The 22454-nt window shown below is 39.7% G+C and overlaps 2 protein-coding genes across 2 annotated transcripts; one reads left to right on the top strand and one right to left on the bottom strand.

Annotated features, from left to right (window-relative positions):
• The first annotated feature begins 2041 nt into the window (after nt 1–2041).
• Nucleotides 2042–5105, top strand: LOC311063588 (uncharacterized protein). Its single transcript, XM_084083096.1, has 2 exons — nt 2042–2356; nt 4118–5105. Exons 1-2 carry the CDS (start codon nt 2146–2148, stop codon nt 5065–5067), a joined length of 1161 nt encoding a protein of 386 aa, XP_083939222.1. The 5' UTR covers nt 2042–2145; the 3' UTR covers nt 5068–5105.
• Nucleotides 5106–17143: 12038 nt separating this feature from the next.
• LOC311063368 (tRNA-specific adenosine deaminase 2-like) lies at nt 17144–22228 on the bottom strand. Its single transcript, XM_084082781.1, has 6 exons — nt 22016–22228; nt 19574–19678; nt 19061–19211; nt 17756–17862; nt 17570–17642; nt 17144–17494 (listed from the first exon to the last, which is right to left on the bottom strand). Exons 1-6 carry the CDS (start codon nt 22106–22108, stop codon nt 17466–17468), a joined length of 558 nt encoding a protein of 185 aa, XP_083938907.1. The 5' UTR covers nt 22109–22228; the 3' UTR covers nt 17144–17465.
• Nucleotides 22229–22454: the final 226 nt, after the last annotated feature.

Here is a 22454-nt window from a genome sequence, read left to right as displayed (position 1 = left end):
CGTGGACCCCCATCTAAAAATATTTTGTTCCAGGGACCCCCCAGAAGCAAAGATTTGAGTTACAAATGTTCGCTTTAAAAAATATATATTCAAAGATTTGCACACATTTTCAAGATTTTTCAAAAATAGCAGATCTACTTGTATATCTGCTATTTTTGAATAGCCAAAGTATAAAAGGTCATAATTATTCTGATGCTATATTTACACATTTTTCTGCAGGGTACCCCCTGGAACACCCTCAAGTACCCCTGGGGGTCCCCGGACCCCACTTTGAGAACTAATGACGTAGGGCATTAATTTACGAAAAAACACAAAAAGAAATATAAAAGGTTTCTGCCCGACAGGATTGATGACCCTTACGTGACCTCTCCTCTGCTCCTTCTATCTCCTTTCCTCTCAGCCTTTGTGCCCGACCAGCAGAGTTCCATTCACACCCCAGATGACCTGTCTCACCTTTCACATAACTGGCAACTGAATTCCAAGTGTTTCTTGTCTGACAGGTTTACAGGTTTAAAACAGTGGGTGAAATTCATTTTTGTGCAAGCTCCATCGTTGTGTTATTTCCAAAAGAGAGAGGGAAAAATAAGGTGGGCATCATGTGTGTATTTTGATGACATGGAACATTATGGTGTATTTTTCTTTTTATATATTATCTTTTACTAAATATGGCACAATTTTGACAACATCATTTTATAAATCTCATCTATTAAACATCAGAATATCAATCAGTTAAATTTGATTTCACAGGATGGCAATCTAACCACAAGGGAAGCAATATATTATAGGGACCATGCACTATCAGCATAGACACATTAGAGGAGGCTATCATCATAGACCAGTGATTCAAGGTCCTTGGGGGGGGGGGGGTTCCAGGGGGTCCCCAGCTATATGATTAATAGCAACCATGCAGTCTCATGCAAAGGCTAAACATGTTATTTAGATAGCATGTTATTTAGACAGATGCGAGGGTAATTCTTTTTACCTGGCATCCTATAATTTCTATAATTTCGATGTACAAATTGTTATTTATTTATATTATATTATTTAGACACTAGGTTCTTTTGATGAAGCGAATTTATATTATCATATTGCTTAGCATTGATTAGACTGTGTTAGCTTGAGTTTGAGAGCTGAGAACATGCATGGCCTGTTTTTTTTAAATTTGTTTTTGTTCTTTTACTCCAAACAGTGAAGAAAGTAATTAACAGGATACATGCATGGCCTGTTAAGTTAGTTAACAGATAAGGCCGGAAAAGGGAGTTCAGGTCAGCAGGTCACAACTGCCAGCAAGTCAGTGGCCCCTTTATTTATGGCTGTGCAGGGGAGATGCACTAAAAGATCAAATTTATTATTGTTTTCCTTTAGCCAATTATGAGCTGACAGTCAGGGAAGAGCAAGTCAGTCTATCTGTGTGCTTTGCTGGTGTAGGATGTATGTGTATGTTGAGTGACTGTTAAAGTGCTGTAAATAAATCTTTTATTGTCATCTCTATAAATCTATTGTCATTTAATATTGTATCTGAGTCAAGGTATTGCTGAGAGTTTAAATTCCGCTAGACTTTTAGACTGGAATCCATAAATTAAACAAGGATTTCTGATCCTAGATTACTGAGGCACTACACTGTCTCTCTGCAATTTGAATGTGTTTACCTTGCTTACTGTAAGTCGCTCTTGATAAGGAGCATCTGTTAAATGCCTAAATTGTAAATTATATTTGGGAACCAAATGGACCCTGTCCCTTACAGTATCCTTACGGGTCCATTTGTCAGCTACAATCAGTTTACATTTTGTCAGCTACCGTCAACACCACAGATTCATATGTTTTTATTTCGCTATATCAACCTGTGTTTGTCCTTGGACTGTGTTCAAACGGTCAAACTTTTGTTCAATAGACTGGGGAGTGTGTGGGGGAGTATCTGCCTGCTCTCTGGGGAGTATCTGTCTGCTCTCTCCCAATCATCTGCATGCATGAGGCGAGTTTAGGAGGCTGGAGCAGAGAGTGCACACTGGCTGCGTCCTGCTTACAGTCTGTAGGTGCTGCTCTGTGGGTCTAGGTCGGTTTTCTTTTTAGTCAAAGTGGAGCGGTGTTCGAATGATTTTATTATTAACTCATTAAGTCGTTCATTACCATACTGAACTTGATAAAATGTTAAGTACATTCAGATCCCAGCTGGTAAAACCCTGCCTGAAATATCAACTATCCAAATGGACTGAAGATGAACTATTTAGGGTTTTCAGAAGAAAGATGGCCTCCAAAAGCTTTTCAACAGGGTCAGAAGAGGAACAGCAACAGATCTACCATAGACGCAGGCTGCTCGAAGCAATGCTGATGCCTGGAATCACGTTGCACAGAACAGGTATGGGATGCTTTTATGTCACTTTCAAGTCTCCCTTCATCTTCAATGGGCTACAACCAGCAGTTGCACTGTTATTATTAACACTGGACAGAGTAGCGGAGTATGCTTCCTTACAGCAGCAAATCAACTGTTGATAAGAGCTGCAGACCACAGCATTAAGGTTAAGGTTTGTTTATTCATGCTCAAAATAGCAGTTTACAAAACTGAATAGTTACAGCGTCCATGAATAAAATGAAAAGAGAGGATAAAACACACTGAATCTCTACACTGTGAGAAAAAAGCAGAAGCAAAAATGCCTCCCATCTCACCAGAGAATATATATACAGGAGAGAAGTAATGTGAAGGGAGTATTGTAGTGTGTGTGTGTGTGTGTGTGTGTGTGTGTGTGTGTGTGTGTGTGTGTGTGTGTGTGTGTGTGTGTGTGTGTGTGTGTGTGTGTGTGTGTGTGTGTGTGTGTGTGTGTGTGTGTGTGTGTGTGTGTGTCCGCGCGCGGGGCACGCACTATGCAGTGGTGTGTGTAAAAAAGGCATTTGACCTCTGGGGGTCAGGCTCCTTCCTTCTCTTTGGCTGATGCTCCTCCATATGCTTGTGGAGTTTCATGGCAGTGGTGGAAAGTAACTAAGTACATTTACTTGGGGCGACAGTGGCTCAGGAGGTAGAGCGGCCACTTTACTGTCGAATTGTCCTTGACCTTGAGCAAGACACTGAACCCCTAATTGCTCCCGATGAGCAGGTTTCCTCTGCCGTCAGTGAATGTGTGTGTGAATGGGTGAATGTAATGCACATTGTAAAGCACCTTGGATAAAAAGCGCTAAATAAATGCATCATTTACCATTTCCTTGAGTACTATTTTGAGGTACTTTTACTTTACTTGAGTATTTCCTCTCCACTACATCTCAGAGGCAAATATTTTATGTTTTACTCCACTACAATTATTTGAAAACTTTAGTTTAAGTCACTTTCACACATTAACCGATTACACCCAATTTTATACTTTGGCCCATCTACAGCTCAAAACGTGCGTTGTGAGCTTGTAGATCGGCTGATTTCGAAAAAGATGGACACATTTTGAAAAATCGGAATACTTTGACATTGGTACTCGTATCGTTAGCATCATTTGATGCCAATACTTTTGTACTTTTACTCAAGTCAGATTTTAAATGCAGGCCTTTTACTTGTATTAGAGTATTTTTTTATATTCTGGTATTGCTACTTTTACTCCTTTTTATAGGTAGAAAATGTGAGCACTTCTTCCAGCTCTGTTTTCTTGCATTTTAATGGACTGCAGGACAGATCAGTCACCAGGCTAATCTGGACTTGGCAGTTCCTGTATAACAAATATCGTTGCCATCAGGCAGGAACCTCATATCTCCATATTTCTACTTCGGCATACAAGTTACAACAGTGAGTTACACACAAAAGTAGCAAAAATAGCTATTGTTAAAAATAATAAATTCAAAGTATAGGTGAAAGTGGTTAAGTGTCTGAGGGTTTTATAAATATTGTACCAATGAAAATAACCAACAAGAGCTGGTGAATAAATAATACAATAGGGTCTGCTCAAATAACTACATTGGATCTATTGGAACACAGGTTCTTTTTTTTCCATTTTCTGAAAAGTAACAGTTTTGGACAAGGTGTATTAACTGGTTAAATGGTGTATGTATGAAACTAGAACACTATCAGTTGGTAATACAACAGCTTCCATGTTATTTCTATTCATTTTATGGTTTATTTATCTCCCCTCATTCTCCATTCCAGAGGTCTTTCCTGACCAACTACACGTGAAGAAACATTTCTGCTGTGACCAGTGTGGGAATAAGTTCTTCAGCAACAGTGATCTCAAACGTCACCAGAGAATCCATACAGGAGAGAAGCCCTACCCCTGTGACCAGTGTGGGAAAAAGTTCTTCAGCAACAGTCATCTCAAACAACACGAGAGAATCCATACAGGAGAGAAGCCCTACCCCTGTGACCAGTGTGGGGAAAAGTTCAGCCAAAGTAGTAATCTCAAAAGTCACCAGAGAATTCATACAGGAGAGAAGCCCTACCACTGTGACCAGTGTGGGAAAAAGTTCTTCAGAAACAGTGATCTCAAACATCACCAGAGAATCCATACAGGAGAGAAGCCCTACCCCTGTGACCAGTGTGGGGAAAAGTTCAGCCGAAGTAGTTGTCTCAAACAACACCAGAGAATTCATACAGGAGAGAAGCCCTACCACTGTGACCAGTGTGGGGAAAAGTTCAGCCAAAGTAGTAATCTGAAACGACACCAGAGAATTCATACAGGAGAGAAGCCCTACCACTGTGACCAGTGTGGGGAAACGTTCAGCCGAAGTAGTAGTCTCAAACTACACCAGAGAATTCATACAGGAGAGAAGCCCTACCACTGTGACCAGTGTGGGGAAAAGTTCAGCCAAAGTAGTAATCTCAAAAAACACCAGAGAATTCATACAGGAGAGAAGCCCTATCACTGTGACCAGTGTGGGGAAAAGTTCAGCCATAGTAGAGGTCTCAAACAACACCAGAGAATTCATACAGGAGAAAAGCCCTACCACTGTGACCAGTGTGATAAATGGTTCAGCACTGATCAAGGCCTCAGATCACACCAGATAATTCATTCAGAAAACTATTACTTCTGTGACCAGTGTAAGAAATGGTTCAAACGCCACCACTCCTTAAAGAAACACATTCAAGCAATTCACACTTGAATGAACCGTGTAAGAAGGGTTTTAACCAATATGACGCTTTAAAGAACCATCAGAAATTTTCAGTTTGTATATTATGTATGTTGTGATTTGTTCACTGTGTATAAGATGTGCAACAAAATTATATTTTCTAGCACATTTTATTGTTTGCCTTGGCTTGAATCAGCCTAAATGTGTGTGAATGTATCTTATCCTCTTACACTGACTCACAAATGCTTAGTCTCTCGAACTACATACATCTACTGTAATCGTTTTCAGCTTACATTTTTATTATTTTATAAAAAGGTTTTATAAAATAAAATAATAAAAATGTAAGCTTGTACATATTGTTATCTTTTTCTGAATTATTTGTATTGATATTTGAACTGTGGTGCCACTATATATGTCTATGAATTGAATACCAAGGCCCTCATTGGAAACAAGACCGCAAGGACTTTTATGAACGGACCTGTTAGACAAAGTATTTTAAATGTAATTGTGCTGTTTAAATTTTTTTTGCCTAATAAAATATTCAATCAAATATTCAATCAATTAACAAGAGCTGGTGAATAAATAATACAATAGGATCTGCTCAAATAAAATGGTGGAGAGTATGTTTTCGTTTGATTTTCGTTGGTTCCACCAAGCTAACATTGGTCAAGCTTCACGTGACACGTGACAATATGTTGAAAGCAGCCTGATCGCCAGAGAATTAGTATACATTGCACGGATTTGTGCACGTCATTCCGTGCATAGTCGCCTAGAAACCCCCAAATTCCGTGCATATGCGTGTGCGTGTGCGTGTGCGTGTGCGTGTGCGTGTGCGTGTGTGTGTGTGTGTGTACGGGGGAAAAGGGTCTGCATTGGTGTGTGTAAAAAAGGCATTTGACCTCTGGGGGTCAGGCTCCTTCCTTCTCTTTGGCTGATGCTCCTCCATATGCTTGTGGAGTTGTGTTCATATGCATCAGCAAAAATAGAGGCCCAGTTTGGATCAGAGAATGGTTTGATCATAGTGGAATATTCAATTGACAAACCCCACCAAAGTTATTATACGAGGATGTAGGGCAGTGGTTCTCAAACGTTTTCATGCCAAGGACCCCCAAAATGATATGTATTTGGCTGTGGACCCCCATCTAAAATATTTTGTTCCAGGGACCCCCCAGAAGCAAAGATTTGAGTTACAAATGTTCGCTTTAAAAATATATATATTCAAAGATTTGCACACATTTTCACGATTTTTCAAAAATAGCAGATCTACAAGCTCATAGTGCGGCACTCGGTGCCGCGCTATGAGCTTGTATATCTGCTATTTTTGAATAGCCAAAGTATAAAAGGTCATAATTATTCTGATGCTATATTTACACATTTTTCTGCAGGGTACCCCCTGGAACACCCTCAAGTACCCCTGGGGGTCCCCGGACCCCACTTTGAGAATTAATGACGTAGGGCATTAGTTTGCGAAAAAACACAAAAAGAAAAGGTTTCTGCCCGACAGCACATTGATGACCCTTACGTGACCTCTCCTCTGCTCCTTCTATCTCCTTTCCTCTCAGCCTTTGTGCCCGACCAGCAGAGTTCCATTCACACCCCAGATGACCTGTCTCACCTTTCACATAACTGGCAACTGAATTCCAAGTGTTTCTTGTCTGACAGGTTTACAGGTTTAAAACAGTGGGTGAAATTCATTTTTGTGCAAGCTCCATCGTTGTGTTATTTCCAAAAGAGAGAGGGAAAAATAAGGTGGGCATCGTGTGTATTTTGATGACATGGAACATTATGGTGTATTTTTCTTTTTATATATTATCTTTTACTAAATATGGCACAATTTTGACAACATCATTTTATAAATCTCATTTATTAAACATCAGAATATCAATCAGTTAAATTTGATTTCACAGGATGGCAATCTAACCACAAGGGAAGCAATATATTATAGGGACCATGCACTATCAGCATAGACACATTAGAGGAGGCTATCATCATAGACCAGTGATTCAAGGTCCTTGGGGGGGGTTCCAGGGGGTCCCCAGCTATATGATTAATAGCAACCATGCAGTCTCATGCAAAGGCTAAACATGTTATTTAGATAGCATGTTATTTAGACAGACGCGAGGGTAATTCTTTTTACCTGGCATCCTATAATTTCTATAATTTCGATGTACAAATTGTTATTTATTTATATTATATTATTTAGACACTAGGTTCTTTTGATGAAGCGAATTTATATTATCATATTGCTTAGCATTGATTAGACTGTGTTAGCTTGAGTTTGAGAGCTGAGAACATGCATGGCCTGTTTTTTTTAAATTTGTTTTTGTTCTTTTACATACTCGTAGGTAGTACAGACATTTACTGAAGCAAATAAGCAAATAAACAGAGTATCTCCAAACAGTGAAGAAAGTAATTAACAGGATACATGCATGGCCTGTTAAGTTAGTTAACAGATAAGGCCGGAAAAGGGAGTTCAGGTCGGCAGGTCACAACTGCCAGCAAGTCAGTGGCCCCTTTATTTATGGCTGTGCAGGGGAGATGCACTAAAAGATCAAATGTATTATTGTTTTCCTTTAGCCAATTATGAGCTGACAGTCAGGGAAGAGCAAGTCAGTCTATCTGTGTGCTTTGCTGGTGTAGGATGTATGTGTATGTTGAGTGACTGATAAAGTGCTGTAAATACATCTTTTATTGTCATCTCTATAAATCTATTGTCATTTGATATTGTATCTGAGTCAAGGTATTGCTGAGAGTTTAAATTCCGCTAGACTTTTAGACTGGAATCCATAAATTAAACAAGGATTTCTGATCCTAGATTACTGAGGCACTACACTGTCTCTCTGCAATTTGAATGTGTTTACCTTGCTTACTGTAAGTCGCTCTTGATAAGGAGCATCTGCTAAATGCCTAAATTGTAAATTATATTTGGGAACCAAGTGGACCCTGTCCCTTACAGGATCCTTACGGGTCCATTTGTCAGCTACAATCAGTTTACATTTTGTCAGCAACAGTCAACACCACAGATTCATATGTTTTTATTTCGCTGCATCAACCTGTGTTTGTCCTTGGACTGTGTTCAAATGGTCAAACTTTTGTTCAAGAGACTGGGGAGTGTGTGGGGGAGTATCTGTCTGCTCTCTCCCAATCATCTGCATGCATGAGGCGAGTTTAGGAGGCTGGAGCAGAGAGTGGACACTGCGGCTGCGTCCTGCTTACAGTCTGTAGGTGCTGCTCTGTGGGTCTAGGTCGGTTTTCTTCTTAGTCAAAGTGGAGTGGTGTTCGAATGATTTTATTATTAACTCATTAAGTCGTTCATTACCATACTGAACTTGATAAAATGTTAAGTACATTCAGATCCCAGCTGGTAAAACCCTGCCTGAAATATCAACTATCCAAATGGACTGAAGATGAACTATTTAGGGTTTTCAGAAGAAAGATGGCCTCCAAAAGCTTTTCAACAGGGTCAGAAGAGGAACAGCAACAGATCTACCATAGACGCAGGCTGCTCGAAGCAATGCTGATGCCTGGAATCACGTTACACAGAACAGGTATGGGATGCTTTTATGTCACTTTCAAGTCTCCCTTCATCTTCAATGGGCTACAACCAGCAGATACAGAACTGTTATATTAACACTGGACAGAGTAGCGGAGTATGCTTCCTTACAGCAGCAAATCAACTGTTGATAAGAGCTGCAGACCACAGAATTAAGGTTACAGTTTGTTTATTCATGCTCAAATAGCAATTTACAAAACTGAATATTTGCAGTGTCTATGATTAAAATGAAAAGAGACGATAAAAACACACTGAATCTCTACACTGTGTGAGAAAACTTAAAGCAGAACTAAAAAGGCCTCCCATCTCACCAGAGAATTTATACAGGAGAGAAGGAATGTGAAGGGAGTATTATATTGTGTGTGTGTGTGTGTGTGTGTGTGTGTGTGTGTGTGTGTGTGAATGAATGAATGAATGAATTTTTATTTCCGTGTCTTGTCAAAAAGACCCATCCCTTACGGGATTATTAGACACCAAAACATAAATAAACAGTATCAAATTCTCTTCATAGAAGACTGCACAAAAGAAAACGTTTGGCAAACACCCAAAACAAAACAAAAATAAATAAATAAAATAAATTACACTTCACATGTATGTTCTTTTTGCCCGTCTGTCCCAGGCCCCTTCCAAATACTCTGCAAGTGCAAATACCCTGTGCTCAAAAATCCATGTAAGTCTCTGTGCGTCATCCAACCAAATCAAGTCCGGGTTTCTACACCTCTTAAATAATTTTTGACGCAAGTCATGATACAAGGGGCAATAAAAAACAAAATGGAACTCACTCTCAATATCCGCAATGTCACAGTAAATACAAACCCTCTCCTCTTCCACTACTCCTCTATACCTACCAGTCTCAAGGTGTAGGGGCAAGATCCCAGAGCGGAGTTGGGCACATAGAGATCTTTGTCTTTTGGACAATGGAGCACAAACATACTTTTCTCTAGCATAACAGCTTTTTAACATAACAAATGTTCTAAGCTTTGGTTTATACAATATGTCCTGTGACCATTTACTCTGATACAAACCATAAAGTGTCTCCTTCACCACAGAGATGTTTGCAATGCTGTTATTTTGAAAACTGTTAAGCAACCCAGCCCTCAGAAGTATATCCTCTACTGTACTTGCCCATGCACCTTTTATCGAGACATCCCAATTAAAGATTTTCTTGGCAACTCTGTGTGTGTGTGTGTGTGCACGCGCACGCGCGCGAGAGAGAGAGTGGTAAAGTGCATTAATCTGTGGGACTATTTGCCCTTGTTTAAGGAGAATGAAAGAGTCCAGGTATTCCTTCTCCTCAGTTGTTTTTATTAAGGAGAGAAGAGAAAGAATTACTTACATGGTTACATAGGACAGGACATGGCAGCTTTCAGGAACCAAGAGACAGAAGTGAACTCAGAGTGGATATTTATACTCAGTGTGTATGTACATGCACGCTGTTTTCTAAGCTTGTGCATGTGGTGTGTGTGCTCTGATCCAGATGCCTAACAGTGTGTGACCTGTGTGTGTGTGTGTGTGTGTGTGTGTGTGTGTGTGTGTGTGTGTGTGTGTGCATGTATGGATGTACTTCAGTGTGCACGTAGGTGTGTGGAAAGTACTGGTGGAAAGTAACTAATTCTATTTACTTGGGACGGCAGTGGCTCACGAGGTAAAGCATCTGCTGGGGACCGGAAAGTCCTCAGTTCGATCCCGGGCTCCCCAGAGTTACTGTCGAAGTGTCCTTGACCATGAGCAAGACACTGAACCCCTAATTGCTCCCCATGAGCAGGTTGGTGCTTTGCATGGTTTCCTCAGCCGTCAGTGAATGTGTGTGTGAATGGGTGAATGTAATGAACATTGTATAGCACCTTGGATAAAAAGCGCTATATAAATGCACCATTTATCGTTTCCTTGAGTACAAGGAAAAGGTAAATCAAAGTGCAATTTTGAGGTACTTTTACTTTACTAGAGTATTTCTATTTTTCAATACTTTGTAATTCTTCTCCACTACATCTCAAAGGCAAATATTGTCATACTCCACTACAACTTTTTTTAAACTTTAGTTTAAGTTACTTTCATACATTAACCTATTACACCCAATTTTATACTTTGGCTATTCGAAAATAGCCCATCTATACAGCTCAAAACGTGAGTTGTGAGCTTGTAGATTGGCTGTTTTCTAAAAAGTTGCACACATTTAGAAAAATCTGAATACTTTGACGTTGGTGCTTTTGTATTTTTACTCAAGTCAGATTTGAAATGCAGGCCTTTTACTTGTATTAGAATATTTTTTTATATTGTGGTATTGCTACTTTTAATCCTTTTACTAGGTAAAAAGCACTTCTTCCACCTCTGTTTCCTTGCATTTTAATGGGCTGCAGGACAGATCAGTCACCTAATCTGGGCCTGGCAGTTCCTGTATAACAAATATCGTTGTTAAAATAGCTATTGTTAAAAATAATACGTTTAAAGTATAGGTGAAAGTGGTTAAGTGTCTGTGGGTTTTATAAATATTGTACCAATCAAAATAATTAACAAGAGCTGGTGAATAAATAAATACAATAGAGTCTGCTTGATTGATTGATTGATTGATGTACTTTATTTAGTAAGACATGAGAACAGTACATGACAGTACATAACAGTACATGGAAGTACAAATTCGCAATACAAGGTCTACTAAACTGGATAGCTCAGTTAAGCACGTAGCTTGTTTAAGATGAGATCCCCATGCACACAAATCATGTTGACATATAAGAGACAGACAGATATACACACTACTATACAGAATGTCATACAATCAGTTTACAGGTTACTGGTATGAAGGGTGAAAAATATGTACAAAAAAGAAAGAGAGGGGGGGGGGGGGGGTTAGGTTAGGACATGGGGTAGGTTAGGACTTGGACAGGGGCCATTTTTGAATTGCAGCCTCCTGAAGGTGTATCTTTAGGGCATTTTTGAAAGTGAGTAGGGTTTTGCACTCCTTTACTCCTTTTGGTAGGGCATTCCACATTTTAGATGAATAGCATGAGAAAGAGTTCATTCCCTTTGTTGTGCCAAATCTGGGTTGAACATGGTTTGTGGAGCTGCCTCTGGTGTTATGATCATGGACTTGATTAACATTTTGGAAGTATTTTGACAAATACAGGGGGATCCCAATGTTGTGGTGTATCTTGAAGACCAGGCCCATAGCAAGTTGCTGTACTCTGTCCTCAACCCTAAGCCATCCAAGCCTAGCAAAATGATCAGGGGTTAGATGGGTTTTGTAATTGAGGCCAAGAAGTAGCCTTACAAGTTTGTTTTGGGATGTTTGGAGCCTTGTTTTTAGGGCCTTGGAGGTGTTGTGATACCATGAAGTGCATGCATAATCATAATGACCTTGTATGAGGGCCCCTATAAGAATCTTCAGAGTATTCTTACTGACTTTACGAACAAGCCTCCACATCCTCCGTGTTATTTTGTGGACCTTTTTGATCGTCTTTTCAGCGTTTTTGTCACCTGAGAGGTTTGCCTCCAAGATGGAACCCAGGTAGGTAATTTCCTCCTTTCTTGTGATAACATTTTCACCCACTTTGATCGTGAAACTCTCAGCCTTTCTAAGGTTAGGGTTTGACCCAAAGAGGATGGATTCAGTTTTACCCAGGTGTAATGAGAGTTTGTTGTCGGAGAGCCAGATGCAGATCTTGTTGAGTTCAGTGCTGAGAGTTTTCTCAACCTGCAGCCTGTCCCTGTCCGAGACCAGCAGAGCCGAGTCATCTGCGAACAGGAACAGTTTGCAGTCGCAAGCTGAGGACATATCATTCACATATATCAGGAACAGTAGTGGTCCTAGTATGCTTCCTTGAGGAACACCACAAGTCACTGGGAGAGGAGGGGACTGGGTGCCGTTTACTTCCACCACTTGCTCCCTCCCCTCCAGGTAGGATCTCATCCAGTTCACCGACGTGTCATCAAAGCCTATTGCTTTGAGCTTATTGATCATAATTGGGTGATTAACGGTGTCAAAAGCCTTCTGGAGGTCCAGCATGACCATGCCGCAATATTTGCCCTTGTCGACATCTTGTTTGATAGAGTCGTTCAAATAGAGAAGGCATGTGTCAGTGGAGTGGTTTGTTCTGAAACCAGATTGGAATTCGTAAATTAGATTTTTTTCGGCAAGGTACTTATCAACCTGTTCATAGACTATTTTTTCCATGACTTTCGAGATGGAGCTAAGAATAGAAATAGGGCGGTAGTTGCCAGGGTCTAATTGGTTTCCTTTTTTGTACAGAGGGGTCACTCTTGCTTTTTTGAAGTCGTTAGGGACCCGTCCCTGTATGATGGAGAGGTTTATTATGTGGGTAATGATTGGGGCAATGGAGGCGGCTGAGTCTTTTAGAAATTTAGCGGGGATGTTGTCGGGACCTGTGGCTCTGTGTTGTTGGAGTGCACTCAATTTTTTAAACACCTCATCTGTTGACACAGGGGAGAGTTTAAAATCATCTTTGCGTACACCCTGTTTATCGTAAAATGAATCAACATACTCTCCACCATGACTCCCAGAGTGAGGGGGTAGTTTTTCAACTAACTCTGAGGCCACGGTCGTGAAGAATATGTTGAGGATTTTACTCACTTCCCGTTTGGATGAAATGAGAGTGTCATTCACCTTGAGGTTTATGTTTGTAAACCTGGTTTTCAATTACCACTCAAATAACTACATTGGATCCAATGGAACACAGGTTATTTTTTCCATTTTCTGAAAAGTAACAGTTTTGGACAAGGTTCCCACCCGACAGTGATGGTATGGTGTATTAACTGGTTAAATGGTGCATGAAACAGCCTAGTGTATCACCTACTGTTTCAGTTTGAAGAAGGAAGTAGTGCCAGATGCTTTTACAATTAGAACACTATCAGTTGGTAATACAACACAGCTTCCATGTTATTTCTATTCATTTTATGGTTTATTTATCTCCCCTCATTCTCCATTCCAGAGGTCTGTCCTGCCCAACTACACGTGAGGAAACATTTCTGCTGTGACCAGTGTGGGAATAAGTTCTTCAGCAACAGTAATCTCAAACGTCACCAGAGAATTCATACAGGAGAGAAGCCCTACCGCTGTGACCAGTGTGGGGAAAAGTTCAGCCAAAGTAGTCATCTCAAACGACACCAGATAATTCATACAGGAGAGAAGCCCTACCACTATGACCAGTGTGGGGAAACGTTCAGCCAAAGTAGTCTCAAACAACACCAGAGAATTCATACAGGAGAGAAGCCCTACCACTGTGACCAATGTGGGGAAAAGTTCAAACGAAGTGATCATCTCAAACAACACCAGAGAATTCATACAGGAGAGAAGCCCTACCACTGTGAGCAGTGTGGGGAAAAGTTCAGCCAAAGTAGTAGTCTCAAACGACACCAGAGAATTCATACAGGAGAGAAGCCCTACCACTGTGACCAGTGTGGGGAAAAGTTCAGCCAAAGTGGTAATCTCAAACAGCACCAGAGAATTCATACAGGAGAGAAGCCCTACCACTGTGACCAGTGTGGGGAAACGTTCAGCCAAGGTAGTAGTCTCAAAAGTCACCAGAGAATTCATACAGGAGAGAAGCCCTACCACTGTGACCAGTGTGGGGAAAGGTTCAGCCAAAGTAGTAGTCTCAAACAACACCAGAGAATTCATACAGGAGAGAAGCCCTACCACTGTGACCAGTGTGAAAAATGGTTCAGCACTGGCCATGGCCTGAGATCTCACCAGATAATTCATATTCATACAGAAAATTACTACTACTGTGAAAAGTGTAAGAAATGGTTCAAACGCCACCGCTCCTTAAAGAAACACATTCAAGCAATTCACACTTGAATGAACCGAAGAAGGGTTTGAACCAATATGATGCTTGTTTAAAGAACCATCAGAGAATTCACCCCGAAGAGAAGCCCTTCTGGGCTATTGTGAATTATGTGGGAACAGTTTTCAATGGAGGAAAAAATGTAAGTCTCGCCATGTGCATTGAGCTACACCGATTGGCTGATATATATATCGTCCGGTGAATAAAAAAAAATGTTTTTTTGTATCTATCAAAAAGTTACTTATGATCAAATATTATTTTGCTCATAAGTTAAATGTTCTCAAATAGCAACTTGAATCAAATCAAAGGTTTTTTTCATGATTAGAAAATGTTGCACGTTTTGACAAAATATTGGTTAAAACATCAGTAATCGGTGGTCTGGTCTGGGACTACAATAGTGATCGGCATCAGACCCACACACCTGGCATCGGTCAGACTCTAGAGTGCATCTATACAGAAGGAACTGTGAGCCACGTTGAGGGAAAAGCTTCTCTGTAAATTCTCACCTCAAACAACGCCACACTGTAAACTACTTTGAGCAACGGACACACTCACTGACAGTGGTGGCTTATCCAACGGGGTTTAGGTGCTGAAGCACAGGGCACCAACCTTGGGGGGGCACCAAACGGCGTGAGAAAAAATAAATAAAACGGCGAAGAACGCCGAAATGTAGAAACAGGGCTGCTAAAGGAGCACTACAACATTGAAACGCGCCGGTGAAGCGCCATTCTCTCCCCCCCCCCCCCTTAAAGGGAAACAGTGGGTCAGGCAGAGGCTCTGAACCACTCTGTGACACATGCACACACATTCTCCCCTCAACATCTCCTCCTCCCCCTGAATAAAGACACTATTTTGGAATTCCTTGTAAATTCAAAACAGAGCTTTTGATTCCATTAAACCAATCAAAATACTAAATGACCTCTTCATTATTATATCACAGCTTTCATCCACAGCAGTGGATTAAAGTTACCATGGAAATCATCACGGTCATAATGATGATTTGAAAACAGTTGGGACTGGGCTGTGGTTAAAGCAGTGGATCGCAAAGAAAAAAAGGGGTCCTTGAAGGGGTTCCCCAGAAAAATGTGTTAATATAGCATCAAGATCAGTTTAACACTTTAACCCAAGTTTATACTTTCAGCTATTATTATACAATCTTGTAAATGAAGATTGTATAATGAAAATGTGTGAAAATTATGGAATAATCTTTGACAATTGCTCACAACAAAAATCTTTTTTGAGGGTCCCTGGCACAAACTATTTTCAGATGGGGGTCCACCACGGCCAAATACATATCAGTTTGGGGGTCCTGGCCAAGAAAATGTAACCACTGGGTTAAGCTCACTTCACTAAAGCTCGTTTTAGCTTTTTTTTTAAATTAGTTTTTGTTTTGTTTATATGACGTACCCGTCAGGGGTTGTTCTGGTTATAGGCTAATGCAGGGGTCTTCACCGTTTTCTAGGCCATGGACTCCTTATCTGAGAGAGAGAGAGAGAGAGAGAGAAGCAGGGACTCCCACTATATATTGTATAAAATGTGTTGGAGATTAATCTCATAGATTTCATAGATATATTCATAGACTTGTTTGACAGCACTATGATCAGTGTTACAGTATGTCATTTTTTGTTTGTTTGGTTTACACATGATCTTTTCTATTAATATGTTGGATTCATGTTAATGTCATGTGTATGTTCAAACATCTAACCAGTAACCACACCCTCAATACTTAGTGTGACATGTTGTGAGCTTGTATATCTGCTATTTTTGTTGAATATTCTCCCCAGAATAGGGAGGGTTCATGGGCTAATGAAAATGTAAACAAAAAACCTTCACAGAGCTTCACAGGTTCTGGAAAGTTTCAGGTTAAGGAAGGTTCTGGGTTAACCATCTTTGCTTCTTGGCATTCTAGAAGCAAAGAAGAATCCAACAGTTTTTTTTAAAACAAACTTATGTTGCTATAATATCAGTAGTTCTCAAACTTTTTTCATGTCAAGGACCCCCAAAATGATAGGTATTTGTCCGTGGACACTACCCCCGTACCCCCCCCCCCATCTCAAAATATTTTGTTCCAGGGACCCCCCCCCCCCAGAAGCAAATATTTGAGTTAAAAATGTATATATAAGATTTGCATAAATGTTCACAATTTAAAAAAAAATAGCAGATCTACAAGGATAGCACAGCACTCGGTGCATGATTCAGGAATGATTTCAATTTGTATATTATGTATGTTGTGATTTGTTCACTGTGTATAAGATGTGCTACAAAATTATATTTTCTAGCACATTTTATTGTTTGCCTTGGCTTGAATCAGCCTAAATGTGTGTAAATGTATCTTATCCTCTTACACTGACTCACAAATGCTTAGTCTCTCGAACTACATACACCTACACTGTAATCGTTTTCAGCTTACATTTTTATTATTTTATTTTATAAAAAGGTTTTATTCAACTCTTGTATTGTTATATTCAAGTAAACTTTATTGTGTATGGAATCAAATTATCAAATCAAATTCTGATTAAAGTGTAACCTGAAATTGAAATAATGAAATTAACCTTTCTTTTTACATTATTGTTGTTCAAAACAAGTCTCCCATGAAGTGAAACCTTTAAACTGCAGAGAAGGAGGGAGAGATGGACAGAGAGAACGACAGAGAGAATGACAGAGAGAACGACAGACAGACAGACAGACAGACAGACAGACAGACATTCAGTCTTAGTAATATGTTACTAGTTACTTTTTTATACAATTATTTATTTTTGAGTACAGAAAGATGAGTACATTTCACCAACTACAAAGAAAAAACCTTGCAATTACAGAGAGCATTAGAAGTCAGTTGTAGCAGATGAACATCACGATTTAAAACCATCCCAATCGCTCCAAGATAATGATAAATCCAATAAAATTGAATTTTGCTCTAGACTCAAGGCTTACCAAAGATAGAGCCTGGTGCAAGAGGCCAGCATTACAGCCCAGAATAGACAGAAAATGCTCACACACTAAATAAAAAACATTTTTATAAAAATATGAAAAATAAAACATGCCAAAAATGTATGATACAGTAATCCCAGCATGGCACAGCCTCAGTCTTTCCTGGTTTTTGGTTTGGGGGCTGTAACACAGAGAGAATATCGTGAGGAGAGGGAGGAGAGGAGAGGAGAGAGGAGATTATAGCAAAGTTATTTACCATTTGGATTCTCCTGTTTATAGAAGGTTTTCAGCATTTCCACTGCCTCCTCTGCCCTGTAGCCTGATTCACACTGAAGAGAAGACAAAAACACCAGCTCAAAAAAAATGTACTTTCATTTTTAACAACACAAATCTTTAATGGGGGTCCTTGACATGAAAATGTCATAGGCACACAGCTGCATACCTTGAATGAGGTGCCAGTGTGAGGTAGTTGTGCTGAGGAGATATCCAGCACAGAGCCACAGCCTCCAAACCTGTCATTCCCACAGCCATACACCACCACTGGGATGTCTGACAGGGGTTACTGTTAAGATACATTCTTAATCCAGAGGTAAACACAGCCAAGCACACCACAAATACCTTACAATGTATCAGTCAGTGGTGGAGGAAGTATATACTGTACGTAAAAGTATCTGATATTTATCTAAGTAAAAGTAGTAATACCACAATGTAGAAATACTCTGTTACAAGTAAAAGTCCTGCATTCCAAATTTTACTTCAGTAAAAGTACAAAAGTATTGGCATCAAGCGTAAACGTTCTCAATATGCAGAATAGCTAATTTTACAATCTTATTATTGGATTGTAATGCATTAATGGGTTAATCACTTTAATGTTGCAGCTGGTAAAGGTTAATGTTATGTCCTGCTGGATAGCTTAACCTATAATAAAACATAACAAATATTTATCAATTAATGTATGTTTTGTATTAAAGGTAAGGTGAGTGATATTTTGTGGTTAAAACAAAAAAGGTGTTTTGTAAAAAAGGTTAAATCTCTATATTGTGATAATAATCATTGCTATCGAGTGTTTGTCCAGTAACAGGGTTTTCTCCATCTCTCCAGCTCTTTAATAAACAAAAAGATAATTTTCAGGTAGGTGGCCAAATTTCAGCCAATCAGGAGAGAGTACCCATTTATCAGCTTAAATTTTGTTTGAGTTTGAATTTTGTCTGCTCATTTCTTTGTGCCATCACTTCCAATTGCACTTGTTTATCATGCGAGTTCTCTCTCCTGATTGGATAAAGTTGGTATCCCAACGTGAAAATGCATTTTCTGTTTTCTAAAAAGCTGGAGAGACGGGGAGACTCCTGCTACTGAACAAACACTTTGCAATGATTACTATCAGAATATTGAGCTATATAACACTTATTTTAACAAAGAATATCACTTACCCTACCTTTAATAATATACATACAGTACAATACAATAATGTAACTAAAGCAGTCAAATAATTATAATATTGTGTAATAAAGTACAATATTTGCCTCTGAGATGTAGTGTAGTAGAAGTAGAATACTCAAGCAAAGATAAAGCACTTCCCTTACGTTACTTCCCCCCACTGGATGTACATGCTGTGTAAGCAGATATCAAGACCACACACACACACACACACACACACACACACACACACACACACACACACACACACACACACACACACACACACACACACACACACACACACACACACACAGTGTTGGTAAGATACTGAGCAGCCGCAGGGCTCCTGCACACATGATGCACGGCTCCACAGTGACGTACAGCACCGTCCTCTCACACACACTCCTGGCCTCCATGTTGCCACGTTGACACCACTCCAGCACCTGGTCCAAGGCCACCATCTCTGCATGGCGAGTGGCCTGCGCGCACACGCACACACACACACACACACACACACACACACACACACACACACACACACACACACACACACACACACACACACACACACACACACTTAGTTCAAGCTAAAATCTATTTTGGAATTTCCATCTCTGCTAAGCAGCAACCTAGACATGCTTCGACTACCGTAATTTGATTCACGACTAGTTGAAGCACACAATAAAATCTTCATTATTTTATTTATCTACTGTATGTGTACATTCGAGAGTGTGTACACTGTCAGAGTGTGCCCATCTGAACCATCTGAGCAGCCATCTGCCGGGTGAAGCTGTAAAAGCAAGCAATACTCACTCTCCCATCTACTTTGAACTTGACTTACATTCTTGGTCTCGTTGACTTCATTCCTGCCCCTGCCCACAACTTCATTGTTGTAGACCATGAGGCAACCCACAGGCACCTCTCCGTTCTCCAGAGCATCTTTAGCCTGACAGGAAAAAAAAATCACAATTAAATTCATATTTAGCAAGTAGTAGTGCAAACTATTAAGAGATCAACATGGGCATGAGTATGCTAAAAATGAATATATAAATGAAATAAAATAAGATTGTTCTCATTGCAATCTTGCAATTATCTCAGTTGACGCTGCAACTAAGTTAATTATTTACAATTTATTGTTTTTCATGTTTATATAATCACGGTTCACCCCTGTTTTCTGGGAAGTACAAATGAGGTCCCAACGTACATGACCTCATTTGGACTAGTCTATGTTTTCCGTAAAGGGGGCAAAACTGTAGGAACTGTGACGTGGAAATCCTTGCTTACAATTTATGGATTTCAGTTGTTAAATCTAGCGGAATTAGAAACTCTCAAAAGATCAGATAAACCTTGACTCAAGATGCAATATCAAATGGTAATAGAAAGATTTATTTACGGCGCTGCAACATTCACACACATCAGACATGTTGTTCCAGCAAGGCACAAAGATAGACTGACTTGCTCTTCTATGACGGTCAGCTCATAATTGATTTCAGGAAAACGATTAATTCATTTGATGTCTTCTCCTGAGCTTGTTAGTGCAAAAACATATCTCATCTGGCCATAAAACAAAGGGGCCTCTGACTTACTGGCAGCTGTGACCTGCCGACCTGAACTCCCTATTCCGCCCTTATCAGTAAAGAGGTTCTGGTTCTCAGCTCTCAAAGTCAAACTTTAGCAACACAAACTAATCAATGCTAAGCAATATAATATAATAATATAAATTCGCTTCATCAACTGTCAACCCACTGATCTCAAGCTAGTGACTGAAGACGAAGGTTTTTAAAAGGTGACTCAACAGACAAGCTTAGACTCTTTACTTTTTACAGGGGCCAGTTACAATTTGCAGCCACCTGTAGATGCTCTTTTAGAGCGGTTTTGAAGGGTAAGGAGTCACACTTTTTTATGACTTGATAAATAGAATTTCATCTTTTATTTGTATCATTTGTATGTTTGGAGTGTTATTAAAGAATTGTCTCGTCATTAAAGATACAGTTCATATAGTTCAATATCTTATTTGAGTTTCCATAGCAGTAACCTTGCATGTGTCAGTATGACCCTAAACTCAAACTGTGTTTATCAACTTACTAAAAGATGATATCACATTATTGTAACCCTAAGATTTTCCTAGCTATCATGACTGTTGGTAGGACCTTCCACATTCTGGCGGCATAGCAGTAGAACGAATTTGACCCTTTTTTTTTTTGCCGGAACTGGGTTCAGTGAGATCAGTGGGGCTCCTTCTGGTGTTGTGCCTGTGTGTCTTTTATGCTATTGAAGTCTGACAGGTACATGGGTATCCCTGTATTCTCACGTATCTTGAAGACCAGGCCCAATGCAAGTTGCTTTACTCTATCCTCTGCCCTGAGCCATCCCATCCTAGCATAATGAGCAGGGGTTAGGTGAGTTCTGGGTGTAAGGCCAAGCAGTGGTGTAAAGTAACTAAGTACATTTACTTAAGACTTAAGTACTGTACTTAAAGGTAGGGTAAGTGATATTTTGGGGTATGTTTTAGTTTTTTTTGTTTAAAGGTTAAAGTACTATATTCTGATAGTAATCAATGCTACAGAGCGTTGGTTTGGTCTCAGGCCAGGGTCTCTCCAGCTCTTTAGTAAACAGAATATAGTACATTTTCAGGTAGGTGACAATATTTAAGCCAATCAGGAGAGAGCACAGAAAATACATTTTCTGTTTAATAAAGAGCTGGAGAGACATGGTATGCTCCTTTTACTGAACAAACACTCTATAGCAATGAGTACTATCAGAATATAGAGCTATTTAACACTTATTTTAACAAAAGCAAATCACTTACCCTAAGTACACATTTGAGGATTTATTACTTTACTGGAGTATTTCCCATTTCTATACTTTTACTTCTACTCCACTACATCTCAGGGGCAAATATTGTACTTTTACTCCACTACAATTATTTGACAGCTTTAGTTACTAGTTACTAGATATCAATTATTATATTATATAACATACATTAACCACTTTAGCCCTATTTTATACATATGCTATTTGAAAATAGCCAATCTACAAGCTCACTTTGATTAGCACATCGATCTTTATCTACTACTACAACAGTACAACTATCTTTTCTTTCTTTCTTTCTTTCTTTCTTTTCTTTCTTTAGAAATAGCTCCTGTGGGTGTGTGCTAAAATAAAGACATCCATCAGGTTTATCCAATGTGCGATGTCCTTGTCAAATAAACATAACTCAGTCAATCATGATTCCCACCGGTTTTTATGTATTGAAACCTTTAACTCTATGATTGAAACTCACCATATCGAAAGCACTGGACATCCACTTCTGAATATCCTCTTCAGTTGGATAAAAAGTCTCCCTCGAAGCAGTTTCCTTGCACTCCGTCCCCATTGCACACCAAAGAATCACTTCATGTACATATACAACATCCAGTTAAATGATATGCTGTGGAAACGAAGAAACAAAACATAACTTCATTTATTTACATGTATTTCACGTGCTACACCACCACCACCACTGACTGGAGTGGAGGGGGAAGATGAGACTGGGGGGACACGCAATTTTAGGTTGCATATCCGGTTTAGAACGGATACGGAAACGGTCTGTGTGTGTGCATACATGTTGTCGTGGAAAGTACCAGATACAGTAGGCGGGCTTTAAAGCGGATGTGAGCATTGAACAGTAAATAGAAACCCAGGCATTGACTTCGCAGATGAGTGCGGCTGGGAACGAGGCT

This window comes from Gymnoscopelus microlampas (assembly GCF_963454915.1).
Source record: "Gymnoscopelus microlampas genome assembly, chromosome: 16".
Taxonomy (NCBI): domain Eukaryota; kingdom Metazoa; phylum Chordata; class Actinopteri; order Myctophiformes; family Myctophidae; genus Gymnoscopelus; species Gymnoscopelus microlampas.
Note: the sequence above shows the minus strand (reverse complement) of the source record. Positions and strands in the feature narration are given on the sequence as shown.

What these genes read in the sequence shown, in the direction of transcription:
- LOC311063588 (XM_084083096.1), top strand. Translation starts at nt 2,146, where the DNA reads ATGTTAAGTACATTCAGATCCCAGCTGGTAAAACCCTGCCTGAAATAT. An exon ending in AATCACGTTGCACAGAACAG is followed by an intron (nt 2,357 to 4,117) that starts GTATGGGATGCT and finishes TCTCCATTCCAG; the next exon opens with AGGTCTTTCCTGACCAACTA.
- LOC311063368 (XM_084082781.1), bottom strand. Translation starts at nt 22,108, where the DNA reads ATGGGGACGGAGTGCAAGGAAACTGCTTCGAGGGAGACTTTTTATCCA. An exon ending in AAGTCAACGAGACCAAGAAT is followed by an intron (nt 19,212 to 19,573) that starts GTAAGTCAAGTT and finishes GTGTGCGCGCAG; the next exon opens with GCCACTCGCCATGCAGAGAT. An exon ending in AGGAGCCCTGCGGCTGCTCA is followed by an intron (nt 17,863 to 19,060) that starts GTATCTTACCAA and finishes AACCCCTGTCAG; the next exon opens with ACATCCCAGTGGTGGTGTAT.